Genomic DNA, 12,888 nt, shown 5'->3' with positions numbered 1-12,888 from the left:
TGCACACACACACACTTGCTGAGTCTGTGTAATATTGAGACAGGTGACTCTTTGTTGAGGTGTGACGCTCCTCTCCATTTGCTGACATCCAGGTGGTGCAGTTTGGGATGAGTGACAGGGTGGGCCAGGTTTCGTTTGACCTCCCCCGGCAGGGCGAGATGGTCCTGGAAAAGCCGTACAGCGAGGCTACAGCTGAGCTCATCGATGAGGAGGTCAGAGGACTGGTGGACCGAGCATATGAGCGCACTCTGGAGCTCATCACAGACAAGAAGGACCAGGTGGAGAAGGTGAGACCTTTTAGGACAACATATTTATTCGGTAGCACAGGTAATGTTCAGTTCAATTCAGTTTTATTTATATTGTGCCAATTCACAACACGTCATCTCAAGGCATTTTCCAAAGTTGATTTAATCAAATCATACAGATTTTAAGTGAGGTTCATACATTCCAATTAATCCCAACTATCAAACAGTGCAGTCAGATTCAGTTTATTATTCAAATTGGTTAAAATATTCTTCTATCTAAGGAAACCCAGCAGATTGCATCCAGTCAGTGACTTGCAGCATTCACTCCTCCTGGATGAGCATGTAGAGACAGTGGACAGTCACTGGCGTTGACTTTGCAGCAATCCCTTATAGTGAGCATGAATGTAGCGACAGTGGAAAGGAAAAACTGCCTTTTAACAGGAAGAAACCTCCAGCAGAACCAGGCTCAGTGTGAGAGGCCATCTGCCATGACCGACTGGGGGTTTAAGAGAACAGAGCAGACACAAGGACAATGGGCTCTGGGACAGTGCTTCATGGACTTACTTGCACACACACACATGCTCAAGATAAACATATGCACCCCTTCACACCACCTTTACCGTTCCCAGCATGATGTTGTTTTGTAAACTTGTTGCTTCTTTGTGCTGAGGTTTTTTGCAATCTCAAAATGTATCCTGCTAAGGATAAAGTGTGAAATATGATTTCTTCCCTCTACTTACCTAATGTGGCCTCTTTTCTCATCTAGCAAGGGCAGCGCCTGTGAGTGGGCAGCAAAGCCTCGGTAACCTGTCCCCCCTTGTCTTGTGTCATGATGTATGTTTGGATGGGTTGTACTGGAATTCTAATTTCCCCTCGGGGATCAATAAAGTATCTTTGAATTGAATTGAATTGAATTGAAAAGAACACAGGAGCACTGATCCAGGAGTACTTTCTATAGGAAAGAAAAGTGAAACATTAATGGATATAGCTCCTTTAGAAGCTTCTTCTAGGACAAAAACACAGCTAAGCAGATGAACTCTGAGCCGGTTTTCAAGTCTAAAGTATGAAAGAGAGCACATACAGTTATGTTACCGTATGTTTAGGAGAGACAGGGCTAAACACTGAGAGACAGGGCAAAATGGATCATCTGTATAAGGTGAGCATTGAGTTGTTGGCAGCAGAAGCTTGGCCAATGTCCCCCTCCAGAAAGTGCCACAACTAAGCACAGAGCCAGGTCAAATGTAGCGTATAGAAAGAGGAAAAAACAGAGAGAGAACATGGAGTTAAAAGCTGAAATAACAAATAGTGCAGAATTGGAGAGAAGTATGAGAATGTGGCAGAGAGAGTGAAAGTGGTCATTATGTCCTCCAGCAGCTTAAGCCTATAGCAGCATAACTACAGAGATAGCTCAGGATAACCTAAGCCACTCTAACTATAAGCTTTATCAAAAAGGAAAGTTTTAAGCCTGGCCTTAAAAGTAGACAGGGTGTCTGCCTCATGGACTAAAACTGGGAGCTGGTTCCACAGGAGAGGAGCCTGATAACTAAAGGATCTGCCTCCCATTCTACTTCTAGAGACTCTAGGAACCACCAGTAAACCTGCAGTCTGAGAACGAAGTGCTCTGTTAGGAACGTATGGAACAATCATATCTCTGATGTACGATGGAGCTAGATCATTAAGGGCTTTATATGTGAGGAGGAGAATCTTAAATTTTATTCTGGATTTAACAGGGAGCCAATGAAGGGAAGCTAAAATAGGAGAAATATGATCTCTCTTTTTAATTTGCATCAGAACTCTTGCTGCTGCATTTTGAATCAACTGAAGGCTTTTAACTGCATTTTGTGGACATCCTGATAGTAACTAATTACAATAGTCCAGCCTTGAAGTAACAAATGCATGGACTAGTTTTTCAGCATCACTCCTGGATAGGATATTTCTAATTTTGGCAATGTTCCGGAGATGAAAGAAGGAAATCCTAGAAACCTGTTTAATATGGGATTTAAATGACATGTCCTGGTCAAAAATAACACCAAGGTTTTTTACTTTATTATCAGAGGTCGTCCACATTAATTGATTGACTAAGCAGTTTCTTCAAAGACGACAACTTCTGTCTTGTCTAAATTTAGAAGGAGAAAATTAAAAGTCATCTACGTTTTTATATCTTCAAGACATGCTTGTAGTGTGTCTAACTGGTTGGGCACATCAGGATTCATGGATAAGTAAAGCTGAGTATCTTCAGCATAACAGTGAAAATGTGTCCTATGCTGCCTGATAATTTGACCTATTGGAAGCATACAGGTCCTTCTCAAAATATTAGCATATTGTGATAAAGTTCATTATTTTCCATAATGTAATGATGAAAATTTAACATTCATATATTTTAGATTCTTTGCACACTAACTGAAATATTTCAGGTCTTTTATTGTCTTAATACAGATGATTGTGGCATACAGCTCATGAAAACCCAAAATTCCTATCTCACAAAATTAGCATATTTCATCCGACCAATAAAAGAAAAGTGTTTTTAATACAAAAAACGTCAACCTTCAAATAATCGTGTACAGTTATGCACTCAATACTTGGTCGGGAATCCTTTTGCAGAAATGACTGCTTCAATGCGGCGTGGCATGGAGGCAGTCAGCCTGTGGCACTGCTGAGGTCTTATGGAGGCCCAGGATGATTTGATAGTGGCCTTTAGCTCATCCAGAGTGTTGGGTCTAGAGTCTCTCAACGTTCTCTTCACAATATCCCACAGATTCTCTATGGGGTTCAGGTCAGGAGAGTTGGCAGGCCAATTGAGCACAGTGATACCATGGTCAGTAAACCATTTACCAGTGGTTTTGGCACTGTGAGCAGGTGCCAGGTCGTGCTGAAAAATGAAATCTTCATCTCCATAAAGCTTTTCAGCAGATGGAAGCATGAAGTGCTCCAAAATCTCCTGATAGCTAGCTGCATTGACCCTGCCCTTGATAAAACACAGTGGACCAACACCTGCAGCTGACACGGCACCCCAGACCATCACTGACTGTGGGTACTTGACACTGGACTTCTGGCATTTTGGCATTTCCTTCTCCCCAGTCTTCCTCCAGACTCTGGTACCTTGATTTCCGAATGACATGCAGAATTTGCTTTCATCCGAAAAAAGTACTTTGGACCACTGAGCAACAGTCCAGTGCTGCTTCTCTGTAGCCCAGGTCAGGCGCTTCTGCCGCTGTTTCTGGTTCAAAAGTGGCTTGACCTGGGGAATGCGGCACCTGTAGCCCATTTCCTGCACACGCCTGTGCACGGTGGCTCTGGATGTTTCTACTCCAGACTCAGTCCACTGCTCCCGCAGGTCCCCCAAGGTCTGGAATCGGCCCTTCTCCACAATCTTCCTCAGGGTCTGGTCAACTCTTCTCGTTGTGCAGCGTTTTCTGCCACACTTTTTCCTTCCCACAGACTTCCCACTGAGGTGCCTTGATACAGCACTCTGGGAACAGCCTATTCATTCAGAAATTTATTTCTGTGTCTTACCCTCTTGCTTGAGGGTGTCAATAGTGGCCTTCTGGACAGCAGTCAGGTCGGCAGTCTTACCCATGATTGGGTTTTTGAGTGATGAACCAGGCTGGGAGTTTTAAAGGCCTCAGGAATCTTTTGCAGGTGTTTAGAGTTAACTCGTTGATTCAGATGATTAGGTTCATAGCTCGTTTAGAGACCCTTTTAATGATATGCTAATTTTGTGAGATAGGAATTTTGGGTTTTCATGAGCTGTATGCCAAAATCATCCGTATTAAGACAATAAAAGACCTGAAATATTTCAGTTAGTGTGCAATGAATCTAAAATATATGAATGTTAAATTTTCATCATGACATTATGGAAAATAATGAACTTTATCACAATATGCTAATATTTTGAGAAGGACCTGTATATATAGTAAACAGAATTGGCCCAAGTACTGAACCCTGTGGTACTCCACAATTAACCCTGGAGTTTAATGATGATTTATCATTTACATGAACAAACTGGAATCTGTCAGACAGATAAGATTTAAACCAGTCTAGCGCTGTTCCTCTGATCCCTACAGCATATTCCAGCCTTTCTAAGAGAATATTGTGATCGACTGTATCAAATGCAGCACTGAGATCTAACAGAACCAGTACAGAGACAAGTCCATTATCTGAGGCCATAAGAATATCATTACTGACTTTCAGCAGTGCTGTTTCAGTGCTATGATGAGCTCTGAAACCTGACTGAAACTCTTCAAACAGGTAATTGCTGTGTAAATGCTCACACATTTGATTAGCAACTATTTTCTCAAGAATTTTAGATAAGAATGGAAGATTGGATATAGGTCTGTAATTTATTAAGTCATCTTGATCAAGCGAAGGTTTCTTAAGTAAAGGTTTAATGACAGCTACCTTAAAAGCTTGTGGTACATATCCATTTACTAAGGATAAATTAATCATATCTAAAATGGGGCTGGTAATCAGAGGGAACACTTCCTTAAGTAATTTGGTTGGGATTGGGTCTAACATACAAGTTGAAGGTTTAGATGAAGCTAATATTTCTGATAACTCAGGAAGCTTCACAGGATCAAAACAGTCCAAACACAAATCAGGTTCTACAGTTATTTCCAATGTTGTCTCACTTTGTGAGGATGAAGTAATCATGTTTGGGAGTATGTCAAAGATTTTATTTTTAATAGAATCAATTTTATTTAAGAAGAATTCCATAAAGTCATGACTGCTAAGAGCTAAGGGAATAGATGGCTCAACAGAGCTATGACTCTGTGTAAGTTTAGCAACTGTACTAAAGAGAAATCTAGGATCATTCTTATTCTCTTCTACTAATGATGAGAAATAAGCTGTTCTAGCTTGGCGAAGTGTCTTTTTATACAACAGTAGGCTATTTTTCCAGATTAAGTTGGAGTCCTTTAGGTGTGTAGAGCGCCATTTTCTCTCCAATTTTCTAACATTGTGCTTTAAAGTACACAGCTCTGAATTAAACCAGGGAGCCAGTCTCTAAAGTCTAATGCACCATGCAATAAGTAAGTAACAGCAGAACAAGAGAATCAATTTGTGAAGGGGAAGAAGCTAAATTATTGTCCTCCTCTGTGTCTTTCTGTGATAATGGGGAACTGGTGGATGGTACAAAACAACATACAGAAGTGGTTTTAGTGCTTTGTAATTTGGATGAGGAAAACTAAGGATTAAATATCCTGAGTTGTAGCTATTAATTGGTCTGGGACTAGTCGATAGGTCGGACTGAAAGATGGTTGCTACCCCTTCTCCTCACGCAGTATTTTGAGGTATGTGGAAATTTAAATAATTGGAAGGAGTTGACTCATTTATAGTAACATAATCCTCTTGCTGCCGCCAGGATTCTTTGAGACAAATTAATTCAATCTGATTGTCACAAATCAGGTCACTAACTAGCAAAGTCTTTGAAGAGAGAGATCTTATGTTCAATAAGCCACATTTAATGGTTTGATTTTCTTTCCGGTCTGTGTTGTGTTTATTTTTATGAGATTTTCATGGTTTCCTCCTTTTAGATTATTTTTTAAACTATTCAATTTTGCCCATGGGCAAGACTGTCTTAATAGGGTAATGTGTGGGTAGCAGTACAGAAGCTGCAGAGAGGAGTGATAAACTACGACCCTGCTTCCTGGTCTGAACCCTGGATTGTCAGAGGTTTGGAGGACTAATAAATTTGGCCAGATTCCTAGAAAGAAGAGCTGCTCCATCCAAAGTGGGATGGATGCTGTCTCCAGACCAGGTTTTCCCCGAAGGCACTTTGTCGGAACATGCTCTCGATGTAATTTGCATTGCACGCTACTTTGTTTTTTTGGCCAACTTTAAAATACAGCCACACGGCTAAAGTACTCGGACCCTACTTGTCATCCATGTCGTTCGCTCGGTCTTACATCTTTTCTTCTTCGGGGAACTAATTTTTGTCTCTTTGTTCAGTGATGTCTTACTTGTTAACTGAAGTAAGAGGCTATAGCTGTACAAACATTAGCCGTTTGCGTGTCTGGCTGCTACTGTGCTGTATGCGTCAGCAGGACTTTACGTGGCTCAATTCCAACCACACATTTGGTCCAGCGCGGAGCAACTCCTATTATTGGCTATTCACCTTGTCTGTGCATTGAAGCTCTACATGGACCCTTTCTCATATGTCTATCGAGGAAAAATTATATCAAGATATAAATTGCTATCGTTTTATCACCCAGCTCTCAGTCTGACATAGTTTTGTAAAACTTACACACCGAAGCAACAGTAAATTTAGTGGCCTCCGATTGGCGTAACCAGGTGTCATTTCCGCTACCGCGAATAACAATCTCACTATATTTACATTTATCTTTAGCCAGCAGTTTCAGGTAAGATGTCGGTCGTTCTGGCCCCTGGCAAGCATTTGACTATGGTCGCTGGTGTCTCTGGTGCCACGTTTGTGACTATGGAGCTTTTACCAGAGTCGGCTTCTCAGTGGGTGTGTCGCCGAGTGGGGAAAATCTGTTAGAAACCCAGACGGATTGGTGGTGACCTGTGGGCTGGGATTTAGGACTACGCTTTCAACATATGGTCACCCAGCTGGCCTGAGTTTCCAGCTGCGCATGCTATGCTTAAAGACTGCTGCGGCCAGGTACCCTCGGTGGCTCTGCGCTGGCCAAGGGCCCTCAGCTGTCTGCTGGTTTTTCTACAGCGCGGAGTCAGACCCTTTAATTCCGACACCTTTGCCTTCAAAGCTACAAAAATGCTACATTTATTACACGCACCAATATCACTAAAGGAGCCAAAGGAGTAACGTAATGTTATGCATATATTTACTGTTTCCTGAAGGAGAGTAACGCAGTACAACGCGGTTATGGGATATAACGCCCTGCGTGTCCCAGCTGAAGCACCTCTAATCAATCCTCCTAGGCCACTTACGTAAAGAGGACAGGTGACAGGCCCTGCCCAGTGAGTGCTGCACAGCGTGACGCACAGACCATGTAGTCAGCGGTGATCCTCACCTTATTTAAGAGCGGCATCAGAGGGCTCTCCAGCAGTGTATGGGCTTCAAGCTCTGCCAAGCGCATTGGTTGGTATTTCTGGAACATGGTGATGGAGGTCAAGGCAGGAGCAGTGGTCGCCTGAGCTCTGTAGATTTTTTCCAACTCTGCAGCAGAGAATCTACAGTGCTTGAAAGGAATCGATATTGGACCACCTACACCATGATTTTGGGACGGGTTCAGATATGCTGCAAAATAGTGTTCTACAGACGGAATATTTACCAGTCCAGCTTTTTCAGTGCCTTCTAGGTCCAGATAATGTCCATAGCACCGTGACGTGTTAAATTGTTTTTTGAAATGTGAATTTGTCTCAAGCTTTGTATGTTTGCACCTCCTGGCCACCGTAGGGGGGTGCAGCCAGCTTCTCACAATATTTACCAGCAGTGCTGACAGGCACCTTGGGATTGATAATACATATCTTTGACATTTTAAAATTCCAAGTTAACAAATGCGTTTAATTAACAGCTCCTGGCTGCTGCTGTCCCTCTTAATTCCTATGGAAGCAGTAAGGATGGAGACAGCCTATGCATTACTTCGTTTTTTTTTTTAATGTAGGTAGACATAGTGTGTAGAGATAGGGGGAAGGGCATGCAGTAAATGTCGATGGGCCGGGATTCGAACCGGCAGCAGCCTGCGTCGAGGACTAAGGCCTCCATTCAGGGGTCTCTCGCTTAACTCCCTATGCCACCGGTGTGAAATTAAAAAAAATAAAAAATGTATTCTTTGCTATTTTCTTCAGCGTGTTTGATTAAAGGGTGTAATTTGAAATTTGATGGCTGTTAGTATTCATTTTAGAAAAAAAGCATGGCACATCTTGAACAGTGGTGGTCACAGCCCTTCCACAATCTTTCTTCTGAATACAGATTTAAAGTAACTTTTATTAGTTGTCATCTTTAATTTCCTGTTCTTGCCAGCAGTCCTTGTAGACTTAACTGATGCTGCGTAAGAAGTCCCTCACTTTTCAAATAATTTTCCACTGCACTTAAAAAAGTAGTTCAGTTTGCAGCCAAGATCATAACTTGGTTGAAACGCTAAGTCGTTTGGTTATCTTTGCATTATTTAACATTATATCACACTTCAGATTATGGTTCAGTGGCTTGGTATTAACTTGCAAAGAGTTGATGCAAAAGTTTCCTCTGAGTACACTAAGGTGTGCCTGAGTACCACAAGTGATGCATGGACCATAAAGTCTGAAACAATGGCTCATTATTAACATGTTGCCTGAATCATATCCATATCCAGAAGGAAACATGTGAAATATAATGTTATACTTAAGGAAAACTTTTGTTTTGCTGTATCTCTATAATATCAGGTTACCTTATTTCAAATTAAATAGTTGTTTAGTAGATTTTTACAATGCTTTTTATTGAATGAGGCAGAGCCACTGGGTTCAAATGTGGGTTCTAACTACTGATTGGTTTACAGAAGTTGTCTTTGTTGTGATGCTGAAATTCCCACTGCTAGGTTGGTGTGATTTATTGCATACAGCCATGTGATGTTTATCCCTGGTGCCATCCTCAGGTGGGGAAGCATTTGCTTGAGAAGGAGGTGCTAGACAAAGCCGACATGGTGGAGCTGCTGGGTCCACGGCCATTCCAAGAGAAGTCAACCTACGAGGAGTTTGTGGAGGGGACAGGGAGCTTCGAGGAGGACACCAGCCTTCCAGAGGGCCTCAGGGACTGGAACCAGGAGAGAGGAGGGGAGGCTGAGGAGACAGACCCCACCCAGGACAGACAACAGGCAATGTAGTGTCTGAAAAAACAAGGACAGCATACCCCAGCTGGACAAAAGACATCCAGCTACTCACTCACTTCTACTCAGTCCGAGAGGAGAAGAGAACAGATGAAAAAAAACAAATTCACTTGTTTCATGCCTTGGCTCCCACCGTCAGCTGACTGGATTTGATTTGAAATTTGGGCCTAAGTTAGGATACATAGTTATTATTAGAGAGAGAGAGAGAGAAATGATTTTTTTTAAAATTTTGTAGCAGTGGACAGCTGTTGCCTAAATGTAGCACTGATACAGAGAAGATGAACTCGGCTCAAACAAGAATGTGTTTTAAAGCGCCTTAAGATATTCCAGATTTAATTACACCAGAACTAAAGACTCACCGCTTTCTTTATTTATGCATTTAAAATATGCCTGATAATTAGGAAGAAACACTTGACTGGAGGAATGTTTCTGTGGCCAAACAAGCTTGTAATATGTTTAGAAATTACATGAAGATGTTTTTTCATCTGTTTTAAAGTTCATCCTGGAGGAACTGAGCACATTGTTCTGTTTCACACCACCAGAGCAACAGTGACCTCAGGTTGGATTTATATTATGGATATTTTAATGCTGTAAAAATATAATTATATCTAACTGTGTGTGTTAATGACTGGACAGGAGGTATTTTGTACCACTGGTCCAGAACAAAACAATTATTAAAGATTGTTAAAGAAGACCATCATGGATGTCTGCAGTTTTACCTTCAGGTAGAACAGTCATGCCAGACTCTTCTCAGCAGCACGTTTTATTCTGTGTTCATCTTATGCTTGGTCTTATTTTAGACGGGACTTTTGAGATGTCTTCTCTATTAAGTTTAGTCTTTCTTTGTTCCTTTGTCATTTTTAATCGCAACTTTGAAATCTTATGGTTTGTTGCAGGACTCATCAATAGTAAATGCAAAGGTAAAAGTGATTTGCTGTGGGGAATAAAATATGTGACCCACTGCTGATTTTGTTTGCTACCTCAGGCACATTTACGCACATCCTGGCTAATCCAGAGATCCTTTACGAGCCTAACGACGCTCTTCACACTTGGTATTCCAGTCCATCCTCAACGATCAGATCTTTCCTGTACAGATCACTTAAACCGTGTGATTATTAACATGGTTCAGAACCATCAGAGCTGTGCTTTTGAGTTTTTGCAGCTAAACTCTTAATCTTGATGATGTCTATGAGGCACTTCTAATGCATTGAGTACAGTGGTACCTTTGGTTCCCAACATGATAAAGATAGGCTACATGGCAGAGAAAAAAAAGCCACTCACCAATATGAAGTCCTGATATCCACCGATTAATAAAATCTGGACTTCTTAGACATTTCTTTAATTATGAAATACAATAAGTTTATCTGAAAAAGAGTTTTCGAGATGATTCTTTAATCTTTTTAAATTAGCTGACAGCAAGGTGGATTTCGCCAACAGCTGTTTAGAGATGGTTTTGTTGTTCCGGTCACTGCTACTTGAGGGTGGTCCTTCAGGTCAGTAGGTCGTTCAGTGGGTCTCAGCACTGATTGTGGTCAGACAGCCAAACTTGTCAAGTCAATGTCCTTGGGCTCCTCTGAAGGATTGCTCAGGTCAGATGTTGGAGTCAGGTGTAAATGTGGTCTTAGAAATAAATAAAAAGTATCTTATTTAATTTAATTTAATTTTATGATCACTTTGTTTTGATGTGGAGAGACAGAATACTGTTAAAACATACTGAAAATCTCTCTTTACTCCTAAGCTGTAATGTGTTTTTGTGCAGATAAATCCTGTTTTTACTGTATTCCACAGCATAAAGTATCCAGAGACAGTCCCTGTCTGTGTCCCAATAGAACCTTTGCTGTTTTAGAGGAGATGGACCTGGCAGACTGTTGACCTTTATGCAGATACAGATTTTGCTAATATTGTTCTTATTTTTTTGTTTTTCGAATATAGCTCGATATGAAGCTGAACTCATGGAGATAAAGATCACTCTGAAGCAATTTTTTTTTTTTTTTTTTTACATAATGTGTCCCTACTTTGCTATGAGTCTTTATGTTTCATTGGAGTGGCACCAAATTAAAGTCCTTGCATAATTTCATAATACATATGGGAGAATCATCGTAGAATACGACTTTCATCCTCCTAACCACAGTCCAGGAGCTTCTCTTTGGCTTACTGGGGCCTCGTTTTATTTCTTCAGGCCTGAATAAGGACATTTCAATGGGGAAATCCAGTTTACTTCTCCTGAATTCTTAGTTTGCTCATGCTTGCAGATGTTTCTTTGTGGTTTGTTGTTCCATTTGTTCCCTCTGGAAAAAAAGATTATTTAATAAATGGAATCTGAACATTTGAATTGGTTCACTGTAGCATTTCCGTGATTTTTGAACATAATCACAGAGAGGGGGTTGTGCAAGTCCATTCAATTAATGTGGCTTTATGATGTAAATTTAGTTTCTCACAAACTTTTATTTTTGTATCGTCTTTAATAATTGATGATGCGATTGAACCTGTTGGGTGTGGTTTTATGGTGAAATATGTTTTGAACCTGGCAAAGACCAGATGATTTATACATTCGAAACCCAAGAACTGGTGCAGTGCAAGCAGCACTTTATTCTTACCATGACTGTTTCTCTCCTGCTTGGGGTGCAATGTGTCTATTTTGACATGCGGACCACAGAAGAAGTGCCAGGCTTACTGATAATATTCTATAGAATGTGAAAATTCTGTATAACAAAAAGGTCTTTGTTTCTGGTCACATGTATTTTTCATTTACCTCCTGCTCTTTATTACCAAACACTTTATGCATTTTTCCATGTTTTAGTTTTTTATTGAATATTTATCAAAACATTCGGACTTGTAATCTTATTTTCCAGTCCTTTCATAGCTGCATACTATTAGGCTGATTGGTAGTTTTCTTTCAAAAGGAGTGTTACACTGAGGAAACAATGTCTCACGAAGTAAAAAGCTTATAAAAAGATATTTAGCGACAGTGCGATAACATACAACCTCCTCTTCAGAATGTTTCGTTATCAAATGATTGCCTTTTCTATCAGTCAGACTATGTTGACATTTTTCACAGATTTACCTAAAGAAACTGGATCTAAATCAGTCACTGTACATGTTGATGGTAAGAAAATACCTAAAGATCAAACTAGCAATGGGTTCATTGCTAAGTTGTCTGCCCTTGTGTTTAGGGTTCTGAATGGTTCATGAGTTAAATGAAACACAGATGACACACAACTAAAACTTTTAAATAATTTCAGAAAACTTTGAGATGTAGAAAATATTTTAGAAGATTATGCAGAAAACCTTAACCTTAAACCTTAACCTTGGACCATGTGACTTTTGAAAGGTTTATAAAAAGCACCTTTATTTTCTACTCAAAGATTTTTTCACAATGTAAAACTTAACACACACAACATTTCTGTATGAAAAAGCTACATCTGTGAGTACCATGGCAACGTGCCTGCACACTGAAGCTGCGCTTTTTATACCTGACCAGCAGGAGGCAACAAATTCCCCCAAATAGTCAGAAAAGACACTTAGTAGCTCTTTCAGCTTTAGCTTCTTTTTGATCCATTTTTACCTATTCCAAAAATATTCAAAATTGAATAAAAAAATATTAAGGATAAAAAAATTAGCCCTTTATCCCTTTATCAGAGAGAAACAAACATTTCTTGTTCAACGTCTACATAAAATAAAATTTGATTGTAACTGACTATAGTAGACATGCTCTGTGTTTTCTTTCCATGTCCTGTGCTGGTTTGATGATTTGTCCTGGTTTATGTCCACTGGAGGAAGACCGGTGACAACAGCAGAGAGGCAGAGAAGAGAGGAAGGGACAAGGAGATGGCAGACGCTCCGCCACAGTCCTTAGCATCCTC

General features: G+C 40.5%; 2 protein-coding genes across 4 annotated transcripts in view; one reads left to right on the top strand and one right to left on the bottom strand.

Annotated features, from left to right (window-relative positions):
• Positions 1 to 9,719, top strand: part of afg3l1 (AFG3-like AAA ATPase 1) — a 26,495-nt gene extending 16,776 nt beyond the window's left edge. The window contains exons 14-15 of the mRNA XM_047385539.1: positions 93 to 287; positions 8,795 to 9,719. Coding sequence (XP_047241495.1) covers positions 93 to 287; positions 8,795 to 9,022 — 423 coding nt within the window. The 3' untranslated portion in view covers positions 9,023 to 9,719. The remainder of the gene's footprint in view (positions 1 to 92; positions 288 to 8,794) is intronic.
• LOC124880417 (voltage-dependent calcium channel subunit alpha-2/delta-4-like) overlaps positions 9,221 to 12,888 on the bottom strand; it is a 70,889-nt gene continuing 67,221 nt past the window's right edge. For all 3 annotated transcript variants that reach the window (XM_047385522.1, XM_047385535.1, XM_047385531.1), the window contains one exon: positions 9,221 to 12,888. In XM_047385522.1, the coding sequence (XP_047241478.1) occupies positions 12,787 to 12,888 (102 nt within the window). In that variant the 3' untranslated portion in view covers positions 9,221 to 12,786.

This window comes from Girardinichthys multiradiatus, chromosome 2, assembly GCF_021462225.1.
Source record: "Girardinichthys multiradiatus isolate DD_20200921_A chromosome 2, DD_fGirMul_XY1, whole genome shotgun sequence".
Classification (NCBI taxonomy): Eukaryota; Metazoa; Chordata; class Actinopteri; order Cyprinodontiformes; family Goodeidae; genus Girardinichthys; species Girardinichthys multiradiatus.
Note: the sequence above shows the minus strand (reverse complement) of the source record. Positions and strands in the feature narration are given on the sequence as shown.